This window comes from Monodon monoceros, unplaced genomic scaffold (genome assembly GCF_005190385.1).
Source record: "Monodon monoceros isolate NGI ecotype Baffin Bay Population unplaced genomic scaffold, NGI_Narwhal_1 Super_Scaffold_11, whole genome shotgun sequence".
NCBI classification, from domain to species: domain Eukaryota; kingdom Metazoa; phylum Chordata; class Mammalia; order Artiodactyla; family Monodontidae; genus Monodon; species Monodon monoceros.
This window is the reverse complement of record NW_021703767.1, coordinates 69,949,260-69,971,186: the sequence shown is the minus strand read 5'-3', so window position 1 is coordinate 69,971,186 and position 21,927 is coordinate 69,949,260. Positions and strand designations below refer to the sequence as shown.

The 21,927-nt window shown below is 46.6% G+C and overlaps 1 protein-coding gene across 2 annotated transcripts in view; it reads right to left on the bottom strand.

Annotated features, from left to right (window-relative positions):
* KALRN (kalirin RhoGEF kinase) overlaps nt 1-21,927 on the bottom strand; it is a 612,746-nt gene that overhangs the window by 9,785 nt on the left and 581,034 nt on the right. For both annotated transcript variants that reach the window (XM_029214081.1, XM_029214080.1), the window contains 11 exons: nt 18,856-18,986; nt 14,341-14,407; nt 12,394-12,497; nt 12,143-12,212; nt 11,735-11,821; nt 10,813-10,905; nt 10,010-10,060; nt 9,061-9,138; nt 5,620-5,805; nt 5,077-5,248; nt 1,378-1,616 (listed from right to left, as the gene is read on the bottom strand). In XM_029214081.1, the coding sequence (XP_029069914.1) occupies nt 1,378-1,616; nt 5,077-5,248; nt 5,620-5,805; nt 9,061-9,138; nt 10,010-10,060; nt 10,813-10,905; nt 11,735-11,821; nt 12,143-12,212; nt 12,394-12,497; nt 14,341-14,407; nt 18,856-18,986 (1,278 nt within the window). The remainder of the gene's footprint in view (nt 1-1,377; nt 1,617-5,076; nt 5,249-5,619; nt 5,806-9,060; nt 9,139-10,009; nt 10,061-10,812; nt 10,906-11,734; nt 11,822-12,142; nt 12,213-12,393; nt 12,498-14,340; nt 14,408-18,855; nt 18,987-21,927) is intronic.

The following is a 21,927-nucleotide window of genomic DNA, read 5'->3' as shown; positions in this document are numbered from 1 at the left end:
ATACATGTTTTTCTTCCTTTTGAAAAAGCATTGGTCTTACTCTACATTCTGACCCTCCTTCAGACAGGGGTAACAATGAGACATTTGCCCAATTCAAAGGCAAGGCCATGACCTACCCTGACCCGACTCCTGTGGGAAGAAAACTCCAGTCCCCCTGTATTCATTAATATGAAGGGTCCTGCCTCCATGACCTTTGCACATGACTCTGCACCAGGGAAGCTGCTTCTAGACAGACCTGTAACTTCCACAGATGCCTGGCTGCCTCACAGAGCATGGTGAGAGCCAGAAATTCTTCAGTGAGTTAATGTGACTTCAACTTATTCACAAGGGCAGGGGATTTTTAAGATGAAAAATTAATTTCCAGCTGATGTGATAAAATAGGTCAGTATAGTTACTCTTACACAGAACTGAACTTAGACATTAATAGTTAATTAAAAAAAAAATTAGGAATTCCCTGGCAGTCCAGTGGTTAGGACTTGGCGGTTTCACTGCCATGGCCTGGGTTCAATCCCTGGTCGGGGATCTAAGATTCTGCAAGTTGTGTGGCGTGGAAAAAAAAAAAAAAAAAAAAAAATCAACATCATCTTATAATATGGGTAAGAAAAGTAAAACTATAAGGTGGGAACATGTAGGTAAAAAATGCAGATGTTCCCATTCACAGACCCATTGAGTTCTAGAGGAAACAGGCCTGATGAGATTAAGTAAACTGCTGAGGTTCTAGGGCAAGTCGCAAAGTTCTGAGCTGCATAATTTGGAATAGAAACCAGATCGCCTGACTCGGGATCTAGCACTTTTGCCATTCATTATCATTCCTACTACCTGGTGGGGTCAAAACAGCCGTGTAGACTGGATCTGCAGTTACATTGATGACTCTCCTCATGGCGATGTTTGAATTGTGCATTATCTCAGATAGTCTAATCCAAGGCTAGCTTCCCCCATTCACACACTGATGGGCAACATCCTCTTGCTGCTTCAGCCAATGGGTGTGAGCTCGCTTCAGCAGCTCATCATTAGAAAGGGCAATCTCTTCAAGATGTCAAACCCTAGAGTTGCGACTTTTAGATGATCCACATCACAACTCCTCTATTTGCTACAAATCATAATTGCCACTCCAACATTACCATATTTGTATAGTGTTTCTGCGGATGACAAGAGCCCTTTAACATAGAGTATCTGGACGGCGGGGGAGGAGGGTAGTGGAGAGGTAGGGAACTGGTTTATTTTGCAGGGGAAGAAAGAGAAATCATTGAGATTAGGCTGTATTTAGTGGGCTCTTCCTGCTAAAATGATCAGCATAAAAAGATGCTCCCTTATAAAGTAAGCCCAGAGGCTGTACCCTCAAAGTGGTGCGGCTGGCAGTAGTGAGCTGTCACTTACCTTGCTGGCCTCAAACTTGTCCCCAGCCTGGTGGTAGTCAAACCCCGAACTGCCATTGGAGGTAGATATCTTCAGGGGTGGCAGAGGCGGGTTACAGCTGGAGCCCTTTGGGGGCTTCTCGGAGCCCACGGGGATGGAGGAGTAAGGCCTGGGGCTGGCTTGGGGAACCCTAGCAGGCTGGGACCTCATCACAGCTGTGTTCCTTTCTTTCCGCTGATATTCAATGGGCGACTGTAGGGCTGCAGGGAAGAGCAGACCATTACTCTGAGCTTCGGAAATCCCATAAGCTTTGGAGGCTTAAGAGGTACAGGCTTTGTGCGAGGCAGAGTGAGGATACGTGAGGAAGACACTGCCCTGTTTTTAAAGAATGTATCATCTACCGAGAACTATTCTTAGTTTTGTCTAAATGATGAAGGTGCAGAACCGAAATGGTGCAAAAGGAGAGAGAGAGGGCTCTGTAGTACGTGTGTGCGTGGGTGGACACAGGGGTGGGTAGGGGGGTAGTAAAGACTTCAGAAACTGCCAGCCATCAGGCCCTGACATGCAGGCTCTGCAGGGCGGAAGCAAATGGGAAGTGGGTCTGGGCAACAGGATGGAGTCAGATTCCCTGGAGCACAGAGCCATGGGTCTCTGTGGAGGAAGGAGATGAGACAGGTAAGGGAAGTTGGAGGTACCAGGATGTGAAAGATCTGGAAAGCAGGTGAATGAGTCTGGATTTAATTCTGAAGTTCATGAAAAGTGACTGAATTAAGGAAACGTTCATGTTTTCAATGCAGGTGCTAGCACCAGAGTGCACCTGAAGAACGTTAACCTTGCAGCGGGTGCGGGGAGGGATTGGCCAGGCTGATTAAGAGCCGTGAGATAGTGAAGGGGAGAGGCTGGACCTGAGCAGAGCCATGGGAACGCGGAAGGGGTGCGGTGTGGCAAGCGCTCCAGAGGGAGCTGAGGTTGACACAGCCTAGATGGGAAAAGATGGCAAGGAGCCAGGGTAACTTGGGTTTGGAGGCTGGGAGAAGTGGTGGTCAGTGGAACTCTGCTTTGAAAGGAAAGAGGTAAGCTTTGTTTTCCTGAGTTTAAGATGATAAAGTTCCAAGGTCTTAGTACTAAAGAGGTACAGCCAGGCAAAAGCCATACAGGTCAAATTCTGTAACAATGACTTCAAGGCAGGCCCGATTATGCTGTTTCTGTCAGTGTTCACCGTAACAAATATTTAATTGGGTTAACAGCTGGGGCCCAGAGAACTTTCCATTATAAGGATATTTCCCTAGTAATAGGTATATACTTTAACAGGACTCAACATATAGTCCACACTTCCTTTCTATTTGAGGTCTCCGGAGGGAAAGGTTGGCTCTGAGGTGCCTGCATGTGTGCCTACAAGCAAAAGCCTGGCCCCAGTCCCTCGTCACATCCTTGTCTTCTGAGTGTGCCAGAGTGCTGAATAGGCTGCTGCCAGACCTCAGCCTTTCTCCCTGGAGAGGATTAAATATTTAGGTATTGAGAATCTAGTTCATTAATAGCTCCATAATTCACTATAATTAGGCAAAAGGTCTCCTGGAGCCATGTACAAGTCTGGATAACTGACTATGCCCGAAGAAGTACTGCTCCAAGTTTGAAGCAGATAGCAGACAGCTGTGAAGCAGGCCGTAGCAAACGGATCTGATGAATCATTACCCAATCTCATGGAAGTGGGGTATTGATTGTATGCAATAACTGTGCTAAAGTGTTTGAAAATAGTATGTCTTCTTAAATAAGCTGCATAGGAAGTCTGTGCTCTTCAAGGGCCTCCATCTGCATAACTTAGGTCTTAGGATCAGGAAAGCTGTGCATCTTCGGGTAGGGTTTGCATCTGGCTGAGGGATACGGTGTCTTATACCTGGTCCCGTTCTTTTGCTTTGTTTGCTGGGGAACTCATAGACAAATGTGTGCCCTACCACTAGCAACTATACTGCAGTTTTGGGGTTAGAGCCTAATTTTAAGTTATACAAGTTATACAGTTCTGGGTTCCAGTTCTTGTTTTAGCACCTACTGTTTTTGTGACTTTGGACCAGTTTCTTAACCTCCCTGAGCCTCCTTTTCCTCACCTGAAAAATACAGGATGATATTACTTAGCTTTCCACACTGATGTGAGGATTAAGTGTGGTAACACATGTGAAATGCTTTGCATCGTGCCTCGCACAGAGAAAGGACTCAATATATGGGAGCCATTATTGTTACTCAATCATTTCCGGTTTCAACTTATTGTCCTACCTTATTTTTCTTTTGTCCTGAATTGATGAACTTAAAAACCTCATTCCAGCTTAGAATCCATCAGAAATTCCCAATAGAATCAATTTAATGAATGTATTTTATACATGCACATGTTTTTGCTTAAAATTATTTTATCCATAGAAGCATTAGCTCAATGTTGTATACTCAAAAACTGTGAACTATATACAGCTTTCATTACTATCCCTCAGGACTGGGCTGGTGTTTAATTTTAGACTCTTTAGAATGAGAAAGAACCCTAGAGATCACTTAGTTTAGTTTTTTTCACCAAACTGTTCTACAGTCGGGGGACCTGGGGCATGGCCCCCAAATACTCTCCGTGTAAGTGTGTAACTGCTTTGAAGTCTCGTGTTCTATCCTAAAATGGCAAGGCATTCTGCTCCATAATCTCTTTTGATTTGTTTTAAAAGAAACACAACTGTGTTAAATCCCTTACCATGGAGTACAATTGATACCTGGTAATCTCACAAGGCTCTCTAGTGTTATCTGGAGATACCTTGGGGTTTGGCAGACCAACTCAAATTCCCCTTTGCTCCCAACAGAGGTGATTGCTAACTCTAAACTTCAGTAATACCTTGAAACTTCCCAGAACAAACTATCAATTATGCAGAGAATGACGCTCTCTCTGGGAGGTGTGCCACGCTTTCCTGCTTCAGTGCTGCAGAATAGGTCTTTCACAAAAAGAGCCCATGGAGGCCCAGAGAAACATCATGACTTGCCCAAGGTCCATCCCCACAGCATTGAGTTCCGTGATAACACCCAGCAAGTGTCCTATTTGCGTCATTTGCAAAGAGACCAGATTCTAGACTAGAAAAGGTGACACACCCAAGCGTGGACATGTATGTGTAAACATTGGAGCACATATGGCCATACAGTACTCCTTCAGGTCCAGAGAGAGCGTCATTCTCTGCGTAATTGATAGTTTGTTCTGGGAAGTTTCAAGGTATTACTGAAGTTTAGAGTTAGCAATCACCTCTGTTGGGAGCAAAGAGGGGATTTGAGCTGATCTGCCAAACTGCCAGTTATCTCTAGATAGCACTGGAGAACCTCTGAGATTACCAGCATTAGCTACTAAACGGAAAAATACACGTCATTGATAGCTGGCCCCTGAGACAAAGAGGATGTGCCCATTTCAGACTTTTGCCCCAATTACTACCAGCTGGTAATGGTGGCACAAGGCACATCCTCTATGTCAAGGCTGCAAGAGATTATTTCTTCTTTTGGAAAGATGGCCTTCTTTATCATGCCCCATCTGCCCACTTGTGCATTCGGGTTCAGAAAGATTCTACACGAAGTGTTTCTGAAAACTACAAAGTTGGAATGCATATAAATGTGATCGGGGCTCATAACTCACCAGCAGCCCAGACCCAAGGAGGTTCAGAGGTGTGGGGTCCCCTGAAAATGGCCCGGCAAGAAGCCAGACCCAGTACTCACCATTTAAGAAGTCTCGCTGTGTTTCTAAGACTTGATTGATGTCCTGCACCCAGGCCTGCTGGATATCAGCGTTGGCGGCTTGCAGGATGACCCTCTCCGAAGTCTCCCTGTTCATGAGTGCAAACTTGCAGGGGTCACTGTCCACGTTCTCCTCCAGGACCAAGTAATTCATCTGGAAGAAACCAAGGTGATCCTTTCCATACTAAGCAGTTTTAAAAAATCAACAACATATTACAGTTCCTCAAAGTTTTTATTTCAGGAAATGTTTCCAAAAATGTGCCCTGAATCTAATAGCTTAAATGCTTTGGTTTCTGTCTTTGAGTGAACGACATGATCTTGGAGAACCTGCAGGATCATGTTAGAGACTGACACCGAGCCTGTCACTTTTTCTCACAGATAATCAACCTTCAATCCCGAAGGTTACTAGGCCGAAAGATCTTCAACGTTCTGGATCCTCACTCATGCCAGTGTCTCTGTCTTAGGGAAGTGGCTCCCCCAGTGTGACTCTTCTTTGCCCCTTCTCATCCCCACCTGGATCCTCACCTTGATGCTCCTTTTGAACATGTAGCCTGGGGTGAGGGATCCCTTCCTGAGCAGTTCACTGAAGATGACAATTTGCTCAAAGAGGAACACACGCCTCTCCTTGGTCCGCGACTGCATGCCGGCATCCAGCTCAATCACGTAGAATGTATCCTGCTGCAGCAGCTTGCCCTGAGCGGTCAGGGTGCCCTGAAGGAAAGAAGGACTGGGGTGAAGTAAGTGAGAGACAGGGAGATGACCACAACCCTCTAGGTCACAGAACCTCCCTCTGTGGGGACATGGACAACAGACCTGACAGCAAAAGCCTCAGGCTCTAGTAAGAGACTGAATCAGGGCCCACCCAGACATCGAGGGCAGACTGTGGCCACCTTCCCGTTCACACAGGGCCCTGGAGGGAAGGGAAAGGAGGCTACGGAACCACTAAGAAGCAGCTCCAGGAAAACACCCGAAGGAAGGTAAAATTATTAGCTAAAAAGATGCTGGGGAATTATGCTGGCCCCTCTTGTTTTTTATTAAAAGGAGAACAGAAAGTAGATGATGCTGGAGCTGGAAGTGGCCTTTCTGTCCTCGGAGCTCTGAGAGGTGTGCCTGCCTGGCCCTTGCAGCCAGGACCTGGGGTGCTAGCCATGAACCTAGAACCAACCTGGGGCCAAGGGAAGTGATGGAGGCCGGACCACAAAAAGAAATCAGATGAGTCAGGCTCCTCTCTTCTATTATTTCAGGATGGGGAAATTCTGAGGTCTTAGTCTCCTGCTCCAGATCAGCAGCTACAGTTGAGATACTATCAACAGGTGCCTATATTTCAATGCCTCCAGTTGCCAGATCACTTGACACTCGGGGTAGGAGGTGGAGCCTATCTGGTTTGCCAGTTCTAACCAGATTTTCAGAAACATCGTCACGTCTTCAAAGGGAATATGGCCTAACCCAGCAAGTCTTCACGGATGCTACTGCTTTTTCTACTGTTCTGCAACAAGAAGACACTGGCATCTGAGATAGTGGCCAGAGGGCCTCCTCTGAACTGTACTCTCAGGTGACAACTTTTGCCCTTTAGCGCAAATGTGGGCTATTTTCTGTATGTGACGCCTTGTTCCAAACATTACCCAACACACAGGCCATTTTCCTTTCATGTTCCTGAGAAACACCTGTCCTCTGCTTGGACTGTGGTTCCTTACTGTCAAGGTCAGCAGCCAAACAGGCTTATCTCTACCCTGGTCCAAAGTTAATATTAAGCCAGTGACCAGCCCTAAAAGCTCTATTAATATTACATAAGAGCCTGACCCATGAGTTATAGCCCTGTCAATGCCAAAGGGAAAGCTAGAGGATTTAAAAGGGAGAGAATCTAAGGGAAGGGGCTAACTTCTCCCTGACCCAAAGCCACAGACTTCAGAAGGAATGCAAGTACGTTCATGGTCCTTCCCAATTAGCTGAAGGAATGCAAAGCATATTCTCTAGGGCTTGATGAAAAAAGGAGATGGTGGTGCTTGATTTAAAAGAGAAAATAATTCCACCCTCCTGTGTGTGGCCTTCTGTGGACACACGACCATGCACAACACAGTCCCTGTGAAGTCTGACTTGGGTCAGAAGGTACATCAGATGTTGCTCCTCCTGTCAGTGGCCAGTTCCTCCAGAGACCAAGAGAAAGCCGAGCCAGACTCCTGCTCAGAAAAACACAGGGACATAAAGGACGAAGAGCAAAAGGAATTACTTTTGTTCAGAATAGGCTCAGATCTGGCATAATTCCAAGGGAACAGGTACAACGTCATCTAGCATGACTAAAGAAACACTGTATGAGAACTCGGGGTGAATTTCTGCTGCATGACCCTGCTTCTCGAATGCCTCATGTCTACTGTGGAGAACAAGAACCTGTGAAAAAATGAACAGCAGAAAGGACCCTCCACATAGTTCCTGGTCACAACAAATCAATGGAAATCAGACAGGGACACCAGGATGGGCGGCAAGGGCAAAAAGGACAGAAGAATTTGGCTCAAGACCATCATGAATTCAACTCATTAACCCAAACCCGAATATAGCATTTCCTAACTTTACTTGTATACCAGTCTGCCTTATGTCTATTTTATTCTAGTTTAGCCAGAGGAAAAAAATGAATAATGAAATCTTGCAGGATTACTGGGAAACAGGATTAGAAGATCCACATCTTTCTCTAAGGGGCTCAACAACAACTAAGCACCAGTCAATAACTGCATCAGTTCCAGTTTTATCGTATTAATATTTAAAACAGATTATGTTTAGTTAGAAGTGTGGATATAAATTAATAACAGCCACTTATTAAGTTTAAACCAGGAAAGTCAATTTGCTCTCCTAAGGTTCACTGTTATGGGTTGAATTGAATCCCCTCTCCAATTTGGATGTTGAAGTCTTAACCCCCAGCACCTCAGAATGCGACCTTATCAAAAGACAGAGCCTTTACAAAGGGAATCAAGTTAAAGAGAGGTCATTGTGGTGAGCCTTAATCAAACATGATCGGTGTCTTTATAAAAAGGGGAAATTTGGACACAGAGATATGTACAGAAGGAAGGCGATGTGAAGATACAGGAAGAATGCCATGTGAACATGAAGACGGCCATCTACAAGCCAAGGAGGGAGGCCTGGACAGACCCTTTCCTCACAGCACTCAGAAGGAACCACCCTTGCCTACACTTTGATCTTGGACTTCTAACTTCTGGAAATGTGAGATGATAACATTTCTGTTGTTCAAGCCACCCAGTCTGTGGTACTTTGTTATGGCAGCCCTAGCACACTAGCATATTTGTTGAAATCCAAACCCTGGGTACATCTAGCTGTTTCTCCCAAGACTTGATTCTTCTTGTCAAAGAACAGAAATGTGCACTGTGATGTTTTAGAGCTTTAATAATTCATTTAGCTAAAAAGCCATTTTCCCTCTGTTCTACTCTCATCACGTAGTCCTGTTCTCCCTCACATTCCCGGCATTTCTCAAGCAAGCAAGAAAAGGGAAGAGGTCATCGGCACGTCCATAGCTATAAAGAATCTGGGGTCTTTCCAAGCCCCTTGCAACCCTGACTGCAGCTTGGTTGACTTCCTCTGGCTGCCCTATCACTGGAGGTCCTAAATAGGTGCACCTTCCAGGCCTGTGATCCAGAGGGGCCCGGGCACAAGGGCAAACGCGGGAACACGCACACAGGACTTCAAAGGGAAGCCTGGGCTCCTGCTGCCCTGAAGGGAGAGGGCTAAGCCTTCTTTTTTTTTTTTTGCGGTATGCAGGCCTCTCGCTGCTGTGGCCTCTCCCGCTGCAGAGCACAGGCTCTGGATGTGCAGGCTCAGCGGCCATGGCTCACGGGCCCAGCCGCTCCACGGCATGTGGGATCTTCCCTGACCGGGGCACGAACCCGTGTCCCCTGCATCGGCAGGCGGACTCTCAGCCACTGCGCCACCAGGGAAGCCCAAGAAGCCTTCTTAAGGGCTCACCTCAAAGCCCTGCAGGCGCCCCAGATTCATCATGTCGTTGCAGCGTTTTGGAACAAGGCACATTAACTCCACTGCTTTCTGTGGGAAAGAACAACAGCAGTCAGGGCGGGGAGCAGCCAGTCGGGTAGGGGGCTCGGCGGTTCCATGCTGGAAGCCAGGGGCCTCCTGGGGGCTCCCTGATCCTAGGAAAGGACACTGGTCCCTGCTGTCCACTTCAGAGGAGGGAGGGCTTTCCTGTTCTAAGCTGGGGGCTGTTGGTCATCCGTGCAGGGGCTCCACGTGAATCAGTGAGCACACACGGGGAGGATGCTACCAGCCCATCCTTTTCCTAACCTTCCCACTTCTGTTTATCCATTTGCTTTCCTTCTTGCATTTTCTTTTTCTCTTTGTTGCTCCCTGGCTGCCAAAGCAACAGCTTAGCCTTGTTTGTGAAATACTAGAGGTTTTAACCTAAAATAACCTGCCAGAATGGTCTGTAACCTCCCTGGCTTAAAATAATCCCCATGGTGACATTGTCTCTGAGGACTTCACTTAGGGAGTAATCCTCGGGGACGGGGGAGGGGGTGAAAACGGAATAATTTATATGTCAGCCTCAAATAGTACCTGGATTCATGGATAAAGCTGCACGATGAAACACCCAATCTCTGCAGGATGTTAGAGGGTTAAAATACCACCTTTTCGCACCACGTGTCACTGGGGGCTATGAGGAGAACATGAGCGGGGCTAAGCTCTGGTCTGGCCCTGGACTGGATTCTCAAAAAACGTTCAATGTGCTCCTTAATACTCGCCACTACACATCCTGCTGGGCAGCTGTTTGCAAGGGGCTCTTTGCTGTCTGAGAGGAGCCAGCCTGGACTCTCCATCCTCCAGAGCCAATCTTTCCCCTTTAGGGGCAGACATCCAATAACTGTCCCATAAGAGCCACCAGCATTACAAGCAGAAAACTCACCTCGATATCAGAACACTCCAAACCAGCCTTCTCGCTGTATCTCAGGAAGTCCTAGCAAGTGGGGGAAGCAGGGAGAGTGAAACCAGTTAGGAAAATAGAGCCCTATAAAAAACGTAGCATCGTAAAAACCAAGATGACACCCAGGAGACTTTCCTTCCCCACAGAGATGGCAATGCTTTGTAGTAGCTGAGATATGAAGCTGTGAGTCATGGTGGATGTAATCACACAGAGAAAACCCCCGGAATATTCAAAGATTCAGAGCTATGGGAAAAGGGCGGGAGGGGTGAAGGGGAGAGAAAGTATGTGAATAGGGACAAAAGGGGAATGATGACAAGGAGGAAAGGGACAAAGGACTGTCAAATCTCTCATTTGCTTCATATTTCTGTAAGACAAGTCAAACTAAATGATTTTAAAAAGTAAAAAAATGATCAACTTTTAGGTTTTACTCATCTAAGGTTCCTAGGGCTTTGCCTTTCCTTTTCTTTCTCTGTGTATTCTATTCTGATTTTATGCTATTATTTTTTAGTTTTTAAAGGTACCAAGTCAGTCAGTGATGGCAACAAAGTAAGAAAGTGATCTGGAAAAAAGAAAATCAAATAACCACCAACCTTAAGGAAGGAACAACAGGCATGCAATTTATTCAGGGGCAAAGCTGACACAAACAACCAGCCGGTAAAAGGTAAAAACCCACACATGCCCCCAACTAGTTCACAGGGCAAGTGTGGTGGAGACAGAACCTCGAGCTGACCTGCTCCCTAGCTCGGAGCCTGAGGAAGACCCTGCGCCGGCCCTGGGCGGGTTACCTTGAGGAGAAGCTGATACTTCGTTATTCTCTGAATGGGCTTGATAAGGAAGTCGCTAAGTGTCAGCCTTTCATTTATCTCCTGTTTCACCTCCTGGAACACAAGGGAGCTACATCAGGGGAAAAGGAACCAAAGGGTTCTGGATAGGGGTTCAAAGGCAAGGACGGCAGGTCTTCGTGTTTGCCAATAAAGGTTTAGAATCTTCAAACCACGCAATGGGTAGAATTGCCTACACAATAGCTCATTTTGTTATTAACGACAAAGCACATCTCACCATCACCTTCTTACCTATCAAGCTCTGTCACACCCAGTCCCAGGGACAAGCTGGCATGGGTGTTCTGTTCTCTCTCCCACTCCACGGCCAAGTCAGAAATGAAGGGCTTCCCCTGGGACACCACAAGCCTACGGGCTGGGCCCTCAACTCAGATCTGCAAACACTCAGGCAAGGGCTCTTTCCAGGTGATGGTGTTGCCTCTCCTCCAGCAAAATAAACACCTCCAGGTTGGGGCAGCACAAACACTTTGAGGTGCTTGCCGGGCCTCGGGGAACGGGAGCAGAGGCTACGTACAAGGTGCTGTGAGCCCCTTGTTGAGGGTCCTCAGCAAGCAGCCTCCAGGGCCCGGTGAGGAAGAGCGTGGGTGCAGTGGGCTCCGGGGTCACGGAAGGGGGACTGGAGCTTCTGCAGCGGGCTCTGCGTTACAGAGTCGTTCTGCCAGTGGGGGCTCTAAAAGCGGAGAGGAGCTGACGAGAACTTAGCCAAGAAGCTAACGGCTCTGTTGAGGCAGCCCTCCCTGTCCTGAGGGATGGACAGTGCCGTGAGGGGGCCACGCACGGATGGATGACGGCTGGTGTTTGTGTATGGGGCGGTCCCGGCCTGGGCGTCTTGCCCACACCGTGGTTCAGCCAAGTCCGAGCAGCTTACCTCAAAGTAGGCGTCGTACTCAGCAACGATGTACTCGGAGCGTGGCTTATTCTGGCAGTACCACACGTAGATGTGCAGCTTCCGCTCCTGCAAAGGCAGAGGGAAAGGCGCTCAGGCAGCTGTGCCTCGCGCCCCATCTCAGAGTGCTAAGCTGGTCTACGGGCGGAGAGACAAAGGACAAAGATGTGGCCCATGCTCTGGGGCCGCACCAAGGAGGCTAAATATCAAGGACAGAGGAGAAAAACACAGTGGGCAAGAGCCCATCTTCCAAACTGCCAGGAAAGAGAGAAAAAACCCCAACAGCTCAGAGAGGGATGAGAAGGGAGAGCAGAGGAGGGAAGGGACAGTAAAATGCATGCAAATGCGCATGGTGGGAGGGGAGCGGAGGGGCCGCAGGGCAACACTCACATATTTAATAAAGAGCTGTGCCAGTCTGTCTTGCTCCTGGATACATTTTTCCAGTTCACCCAGGAAAACACTATAAAAGGATGGAGAGAAGAGAAGGAGGGCACATTCTTCAGAACTGTATCATTTCTCAGTGGTGAGATGAATGACACAAGACTCTCCCCAAACCCCACCCCTAAGGTCAGACACAGCGGGAGGACAGGAGAGTCCTGGGTTCCAAGACCTCCTGATCGTCAGGGCAACGTAGCACTTACTCCTTATGCCAATCATAAATCTGGTGAATATTTCCAAACACGATTTTATCCTTTCCTCGCATGTCCTCAGGGACACCCTTTTCTTCTATCCTCTTCATGAAGCCCTGCGGGGCGGAGGCAACGGTGAGTAAAGCATTTTCACGAGGAGGTTTTCTGGGCCGAGCCCCACCCTGCAGCCCCGTGGAAGCCCCCGCTGCGTGTGAGGAGGCGGCCAAGGGCTTCTGTGGTTTCTCCGCACTCAACCAGGACTTCACCCTTGTGCAGAGGGACAGACAAAACTTCTGTGAAGTTCTGGGTCCCTTTCTTTGTCTCCAGCCCCCGCAAGAAAGCAGGACAAAGAAGAAGGTTGCCTGTTCTTCTCCCATCTCCCAATCCAATTAATTACGTCTTTAAAGGCTGAAAACTACATGTGCTTGACCTAGAAATAAGTCTTAATAGGTGAATACTTTCGATTCTGTAAAGTGCTATCATATATAATCTTATCTCAGTTTTAAAATCAGGTTCTGAGGTTGTACCAGCATTTATCCCCATCGAAAGATGAGAAAGCCAGTGCATGGGGAATTATGTGATTTGTCTAAGTCACACCACTGATGTCTGACTTCCCTGGACCTCAGTCTGCAGATTCCCAAGCCTTCCACTTCCAGGCTGGACTGCTTATGGAGGCTGCTACAACTCTAGCTGCCCCCATCCCACCTTGGAACAGAGGATAACTTTCCCCAAGTTAGAATTCAAGTCTTCTATCTGCCAGGTTAGTCTGTGTATCCAAGGTTCAGGACAGGTAAATACGAACCCCTAAATCAGCAGACTGCATAGGATGGGGGCTTACAGATCCAATGTAAGGAACCAGCAGGTGATTCAGATATCAGGCATTCACTTTTTAGACTTCACATCCTGTTGTTTAAGATGATTAACAGCAGGGCTCTAAGGCATCTAAATTATCCATTTAGTTTCTTAGACTTTTTCCTCCAAGTGTCTAAATCCCCCTAAAGTAAACCCCTATGGAGAGAGCTGTTTTATTTACTATCAAGTTGACTTTTAACTGTGGACCTGCCAATCTCGCCTTATTGGTGGTTTTTTCTTTGTCCTCTTGGTAGCAAACTAGGGAAACACAGAAGCCCCGAGGTTTCACTAAGAGTGACCTGCTTGACTTGCTTAGTGCCCATGGTGGCTCATAACTGTGAAGAATATATGTCTGTATATTCTTATACTTATGGTTATATATATATATATTTATAACTAATATATATATTGGTTAGATACCAATGAAAAGCTCTGGAGACAATAACTTGGTCACCTAAAACAAGGTGAAATGGATTCAGATCTAACTAAGAGGCTACAACATTTGGGGCCCCACCCTCCTCTAAATCTCTTATAATATTTCAAGGGGAAAAGAAAAAAACTTACCTACATATTCTATTTGATCTACTACCATTTTTAGTTTCATCTCTACAAATACCCAGGGAGAGTAAAATACATACTGTCAAGTTAAATCACCATGGGGCCAGGACTTCCCTGGTGGCACAGTGGTTAAGAATCCTCCTGCCAATGCAGGGGACATGGGTTCGATCCCTGGTCCAGGAAGATCCCACATGCCGCGGAGCAACTAAGCCCGTGTGCCACAACTACTGAGCCTGTGCTCTGGAGCCCACAAGCCACAACTACCGAGCCCACAAGCCACAACTACTGAAGCCCGCACGCCTAGAGCCCGTGCTCTACAACAAGAGAAGCCACCGCAATGAGAAGCCCGCGCACTGCAACGAAGAGCAGCCCCCGCTCGCCGCAACTAGAGAAAGCCCGCGCGCAGCAACGAAGACCCAATGCAGCCAAAAAGTAAATAAAAATAAATAAATAAATAAACAAAACAAAACAAAACACCACAGGGCCCAGGTAGGGTCCAATATGCCACTGGCTGGGTGACCACAGACCCGCCCTGAGCCATGTACTCACCTCTACCACAATCCCCAGATCCTTCACATAGTCTTTCTCTGTCTGTACCAGTTCATTCAGGACAAACCTGAGCAGGAGATTAAGAACAGTGAGGGTTCCTCTTCACTGTGAAGCAAGAAATCTTCACACTGAAGTTCACAGGAAAGTTACTTTGGCGTCTCTGTGACAAGACCACCCAAACCCACGCTGGGCACCCTGGGGGAGGTGCTGGCTGGTGCCCTCTGGACGAGAGGCCCCCGCTGCTCAGGAGCTGAGGGCAGCGGGGCTGAGAAGGCTTTCCCAGATGGCAGCAACAGCCAGAAGAACAATGCTCACAACCCAGCATCTGTCTTCCTATTCCTTATGCTTCCTCCTCCCTCACCTACAACTGAATAGTTGTACAGACACAAGGCAGAAGGAATAACAGTCACTTGGGCAAAACTGAGTTATGAAAGCTTCGAAGCCAAGGGATCAGCATGAGGCTTTTCCTCCTTCGTGTCAGCTCTGTTCTTTGCTTAACAAGAAGAGAAAGACATTTGTCTGATAAGCAACCTTTGGGCCTCAGAGACACTGTCATCAAGTGAAGTGTTTGAGATACAGAAGCTACAATTATTCAGAGAGGCATCCATGGTAACTGGCCTGCAAAAATCCCCCGTCCAGGCCAGAAAGATTCCCTAATCACCCCTTTCAGTGTGGCCACATCCCCATCCCCACCCGATGTGGGATTTAATCACTATGAGGACATTTACTTTCTTGGTTTCTTTCTTGTTAATGATTTCTTCCTCTTAGAACATTTGCTTTTGTGCCAGTTGCTTCAGCTGGCTTTTCTCAAGCTTATGAGAAGGTAAGTACTATAAGCCCTGGTTTATGTAGATGGAAATGCTGAGGGAGTATCGCCCAAGATGATAATGTGAGAAGCAGAGCTGGGATTTGAACCCAGTTGTACAAGAGTCCAAAGACTCTGCTCTTTCACTGTCGCCCGCTGCCTGGTTAAACGACTCAGACTGGCTCTCTGGAGTCCCTGAGGCGTCAAACCCAAACACTTCTTTCTTCCTGTCCAGACAGTAAAGAGCTGGACATAAAACACATATGGCTGTGCACAGGGGCAGGGTAGGTGTATGCAGCTTAATGGAGTCTGATTTGTATTACCTAAGTTTGAAAGAGTTTAGCCTGGAGCCATACAACTGCATTTTTGACCCGAGTGGCAGAAGGGATCAAGTTCTAGGATGTCAAAGAGGGGCCCCAGCCGAAGGGTAGTAGCCGTTCTGAACCCAGGAAGCAATTCCTCTGAAATTCTTGTCCATACAGCACAGAGAAGCCACCGAATCCCCGGGCCTAGAGCCTCAGGGCGATGGGGAACACAGGCTTCTTTATCAGCATGCCCAGCACTTCCAACCAGCTCCCTCTCTCTGATACACACAATTATGTGTTTCAGGCCACAGGAAGGAACTGGCAACGCCAAATAAAAGCATTTAAATGTATCTTTAGCATGGTCCGAGTTACCACTTGGAAGAAGGTGGTAGAAGAAAAACCACAGGAAAGTTAGAGTGGGAATTTGGGGCCTGAAGGGCCTTCTGGAGATGAAGTCCAGCTCTCTGTCTCTGGGTGGTATTTCTATGCTAAGCTACCTGCTGACATTGAAGGGTGTCCTGGGCTTTCCAGCCTCTAGGGAAGAGGATTAGACTAGGTGCTGCCAGTGGACCTAGCATCTCCTCCCTTGAAGAGCTGATGAAAAACACTTGGAGAGATAATGACACATTAAAAGACATTCTGAAAAGGTACATAAAAGATTTATGCTACATGCATCTCAAGGCAGTACACAATCAATTGTCAAATAAACTGAACTGACAATAAAGCAATTTTTTTCATGTTCAGTTCTTATGAGTAAAGGTTATTTACAAAGTAAATGTTATTCTTTGGTCCAACTAAACTTCTTCCAGCTACAGGTCAGACCTACTTCTGACGTCTGTCCTTCACAATGGTAGGGAATGGCTGGTCTTCCACAGAAAAATCTCTTACAGCCTTTGCACTGGCTGTTGCCTGTGTCGAGAATACGTTTCCTCCATGGCTAAAGGCTAGTTCCTTACCTGCTTCTGGTCTTTGAGCAGACCGCTTTGGTCAGAACCATTTAAAGCCGCAACATGGCCTCATCCATACTCCCGATCTCCCTTACTATTTTTTCTTTTCTTCCAGCTTCTAACATACTACATGATTTATTTTAAATTTTGTTTACTGTATGATTTCTCCCATTAGAATGTAAACGTGTCACGAGAGCACGGACTTTTCTTTTGTTGTTATTGTTTGTTTTATTCACTGCTGTACGCCAAGCACTTGGTACATAACAGGTGCTCAACAAACATTTGTTGAATAAATGAGTGGCTAAAACTTGAAGACAATTAAGTCCATTCTTGGCCTTTTTCTTCTCCTGGACAAATAACTGTCTGTTTACATCTTCTCTCCATGGAGCTCTCATTAAACCTTTTGAGGGCTTACTGGATTGAGTCTCAATTCTCTATCCCCCCCCAGCCTCCAGCTTCACATCCTCTCTTTCGTCGTGACCATAAAGTATAGCAGAATAAGGACAATATACAGTAAAAGGAATGACTCATTCTAATGCCTGGAGTTTTGGGACACTGCAGGATGTGAAAATATGTGGAGGAGGGTGAGAGAGTGAGAAGAGGGGGAAGAAATGAATGAACTGGGTAAAAGAAGCAACAAGCCTTTGCCTGTTGGAGCAAAATTAGACAATATCATGTCTGGAAGCAAGACAATGACTTAAATGACTGTTCAAAGGCCCTTTTACAAGAGTAGAGATAAGCTTTGCCAAGGAACACCTGTCACCTTAAAGGTTACCTCCCTAATATAAGCTTTCACCTTCCTGATATAAGTTTTGCTTTGGCTTGACAAGACTGGAACATCAGCTCCAACCCTGCCTCATCTATGTAAAAACTGAAAAGCTAAGGAGAAGCAGCTTTGTATAAGTCCTAAGAAACTTCCCTTCGGGGATGGTATTTCTTTACCCCTATTCTATTCCTGGGGTTCCCCTGAGCACCCATAAAGTTAAGGGGGTAAATATGGAACCAGAGCACTTACATGACACTTGCTCATTTCCATTAGGAGGTGACAGCCCTGCTCTGGGGCCAGGCCCTAGCTATGATGTTTCCTTGGTAACAGTTATAAATGGTCACTTCGTCTATCTGCAGGCAACAGAAGGACCTGGCCTCCTTTATTTTTGCTAATCTTCATGTCTATGACCAGGCTAAAGGAGTGACTAGTTCGAGGCAGAAGGGCAGGCTAATTAGCAACAGGGCGGGACCTTTTCCGCCTGCCTATCCCATTCTCACTGTGCTTACCATCTCTCACACATCAAGCTATGTGCAAGACTCACCAGCAGCTCTGCGTGCAACACAGAGTGAAACCCTAAACAACAAAACCGAGGGACTGCAGTTCCGCAGTAATGGTGTTGCCATCTTCTTGATCAAATCAAGTAACAGAAGATTGACTTCACATCACGGTGGATAACTCAAACCTTGCAAAACATATGGGTTCTTGTGAAATGGACTGCCAATGTGAATTGTATTTACCCCTAACCATTCTAAAAGTAAAGAGGCTCTCTTGGAACTCAGCCCACAATGAAATAAGTCAGACAGAGAAAGACAAATACTGTATGATATCACTTGTATGTGGAACCTAAAAAATAAAAAAAACTAGTGAATATAACAAAAAGGAAACAGACTCACAGATATAGAGAACAAACTAGTGGTTACCAGTGGGGAGAGGGAAGGGGGAGGGGCAAGATAGTAGTAGGGGATTAAGAAGTACAAACTATTATGTGTAAAATAAATAAGCAAGGATATATTGTATAGCACAGGGAAATATAGCCAATATTTTATAACTATAAGTGAAGTATAACGTTTAAAGTTTGTGAATCACTATGTTGTACACCTGTAACTTACATAATATTGTACATCAACTGTATCTCAATTTAAAAAAATTGGGCTAAAAAAACCCCCCCAAAAAACAAATATTACTCTATAAAAAATTTTTTTTAAATAAATAAAACCGCTGGAGAAGGCGTGGAGCTAGAACCCAGCATGGTAGCTCAACAGCTCCCTTTTCCTATACGTTACTTTCCTACATGTGGGGAAACGTTTCCTCAGATGAAACTCCATCAGGCTTTCTAACATGGAGTCTTTGATATGGGGCCACAGTAATGGTCCCATAGTTCCCTGACCTTTGTTGTTTTGTTTTTTATCAGCATGTTTTAAATTTCTAACAGACTTGGTTATAACCACACCGTCAGTAATAGCCCTTATCTTACAGAAAATATTTCAGCTGAAAATCCTTAAAGTCAGTGCCAAATAGCTCGTTGTTGATCAAGGTCACACTGTATAGACCAGTCACCTTTACTTAGAACGAATGGCGCCAATGGAAACACAGTGTGGGGAATCCTTAATTCTCCCCAAACTGCACAGGACCCCGTCCCTTGTCCATTGCACACACGTGCACCAGGCTGGAGTTTGGGGAAGCACTTACATCCTGCCTCTCAGGGCCTTGGCTTTCTGTTCTTCTTCCAGGTTTCTAGGAGGTGTGGGTGGGGTCATGCCCTCATTCAGGCAGCCTGTGGGGTCTTTCAAGCTCCCCCGGTACGAGCCTCCTTCCAGACTCTGAAAAGAGAAGAATGAACAGCTTTAGAGAAGTGAACGTGGGAAAGTGGTCTGGAAGTCCTTGTGTCCCCCCAGCCCAGCCACAGCCAACTTGGTGGATTAGTAACCAAGGCTGTCCTCACTGAACTTCAGTGAAGCACCAGGAGGCCAGAGACTCCCATCTTCCTGCAGCAGGGAGCCCAGAGCCGCCACCTCCTCAGGCAATTAGGATGTACCTGGTGTCAGGGGCCGCCAATTTCCCGAACATAATGAACACCGTCAAAGTGATTGATCTCTGGGTAAGAGCTCCAGAGGTAAAGCTAATCGTCACAATTCTACACCAAACAAGCAGTGAGGAAAGAAAATCCTCACTCGTAGGACCACCAAATGTGAATTGACAAGGGGAGGGCAGTGATAGGAGAATTTGTTCAGTAAAATCATGTTTGTTATATCAGCTACGATTTTCTTTGAAGAGGCCAATGAGATGTAGACAAGAAGAGGTAAACAGACTTAGCCTTTTCTAAAAACATCTTTGCTAAGGTTATTTACCAAGGGCTTTCTTTCATTTATTAATCCCTTTCATCTCTTTTAATTAAGGTGCTGCAGGACGAAGAAACAAGTTAAAGGGGCACTTCCCTGGTGGCGCAGTGGTTACGAATCCGCCTGCCAATGCAGGGGACACGGGTTTGAGCCCTGGGCCGGGAAGATGCCACATGCTGCGGAGCAACTAAGCCCACATGCCACAACTACTGAGCCTGCGCTCTAGAGCCTGTGAGCCACAACTAGTGAGCCTGCACGCCACGACTACTGAAGCCCGTGCGCTCTAGGACCTGTGCTTCACAACAAGAGAAGCCACCGTAATGAGAAGCCCGCGCACAGCAATGAAGAGTAGCCCCGGCTCGCCACAACTAGAGAAAGCCCGTGTGCCGCAACAAAGACCCAATGTACCCAAAAATAAATAAATAAAATAAATAAATTTAAAAAAAAAAAGAAAGAAAAGAAGCAAGTTAAAGGGATTAATATGTTACTCTCGAAAGAGCTAAGGGTAAAGGATTCTAATCCTAGATCTGCCAGTCCCTGGATGATTTTAAGGGAGACAGATAAAATTGTTCCATGCTTCAGTTTTTCTCCATTTTCAAGTTGGGTCTCTCCTTTCTACAGATTTTTAAGGAAAAGTCAGAGACAATAGGTGTACAACCCCTTGAAAAATTTAAAATGCTCTACAGTGGTGGGTTTCCCCCACTGCCCCCATGGATGGAAGTATTAACAATAAGGATGCTAAAAGATGGGGTCAATCTTAACATTTTTATAAGTGCTGTAGAAGAAAGAGCACGCAGCTTAGCATTTCATTATGCAAACTGGCAGAAACCATGTGGATAAACAGTAAGACTGGAGACCAAGGTCACGGTGGGCAAATGGAAAACAAATATGGGAGAGTAATCCCAACTAGCCACACAAAACGACTGTCTACTACAGCCACGGTTGTAGGAAAAGGAAAGGCTTTACTTTAGCCGTCTTTGAAAACATCAGCCCTAAGGTTAAAGTCACAAAGATCAAGAAGTGCCCCCAGGGCTTCCCTGGTGGCGCAGTGGTTGAGAGTCCGCCTCCCGATGCAGGGGACACGGGCTCATGCCCCGGTCCGGGAGGATCCCACCTTCCGCGGAGCGGCTGCGCCCGTGAGCCATGGCCGCTGAGCCTGCGCGTCCAGAGCCTGTGCTCCGCAACGGGAGAGGCCACAACAGTGAGAGGCCCGCGTACCGCAAAAAAAAAAAAAAAGAAGTGCCCCCAAAGGTAGCAGGAACAAAAGGCTTCAGCATGGTCTTAAACAACCCACACTTGGAGTATCTGTCATAAACTCACTTAGCTGCTGTATTTCAACATAGGCTGAATAGAGGTAGGAAAAGCCCAGGTAAACAAAACAAAAAGGGAATGAGGTGACCAGTGGGGGGGGGGGGCCATTATATGAGAACAGGTGGGGATTATTAGAATTGGAGGCTGAAAAACTTAAAGCTGAGATGTCAACCTTCTTTCCCCCCACTCCATCCCCAAATCAAAGGCCTGTGCCAAGGGCCAAACATGAATTTGTTACCAACACTAGAAGCCAGCATTAAGAGGACAGGGTCTTCAAGCTCGAGAGAGAGAGTTGCTTTTAACTTGACATGAAGGTATCTCACAGAACAAGTAATCAACCATGGAAGTTGTCATCCAGAGAAGCAGCCTAGGCTAAAAATATAGAAAGGTCAAGAAGAGTTTAGCTAAATTTATAGATTCAGGATCTGTAACCAGTTATTAAGGAAATGAGTGTTTGGTGCTGAGGTTTGACAAGCCACCGGACAGACAGGCTTTCCAACAACATGTGACATGTCCCCTGGTGCCACCACCAGAGACAGGCTCCCCAGGCAGATGGACCCAGATGGTGACTGATCCAATTACGTGCCTTTTACTTCCCCTCCCACTGTCCCCACTGTCCTGTTCTAGTCTTTGTTCTGTAGCTTGTTGGCTGGCAGGGTGCTGGCTGCAAGGCGTGGCAAACAGGCTTACATCTCTGCTACAAGGCCCTTCCGTGGACCATCCATCTTGGCGTGGTCCACTCTCAACTCTTCTACAGAATGAAGGACATCTGAGGAGTCCAAAGTGTCACACAGGGAGATATGTTCCATCTCCTCTTGCCCGACCTGTTATACGAGCAAAGAAGCCCAAGTTATCTCTGGGGAAGGACTCTCTGGGATGGAGTTGAGGAAAGCAGAGGCAGTGAGAGAGGAAGTAGAGGGAAATATAGGGTTTGGCTAAGCTGTATGTTAGCTGTCTCAAATAATGGCGTTGGCTATAAATACTTATAATAATTCAAGAGTGATTCCTTCTGAGAACCTGGCTACCTGTGCTAGAGTTGGGATACGAGGTCCCAGCCAAGGGCAACTATGGGTGACCTGCAATTGTCTGCGCTGCTCCTTGGGGGACATGG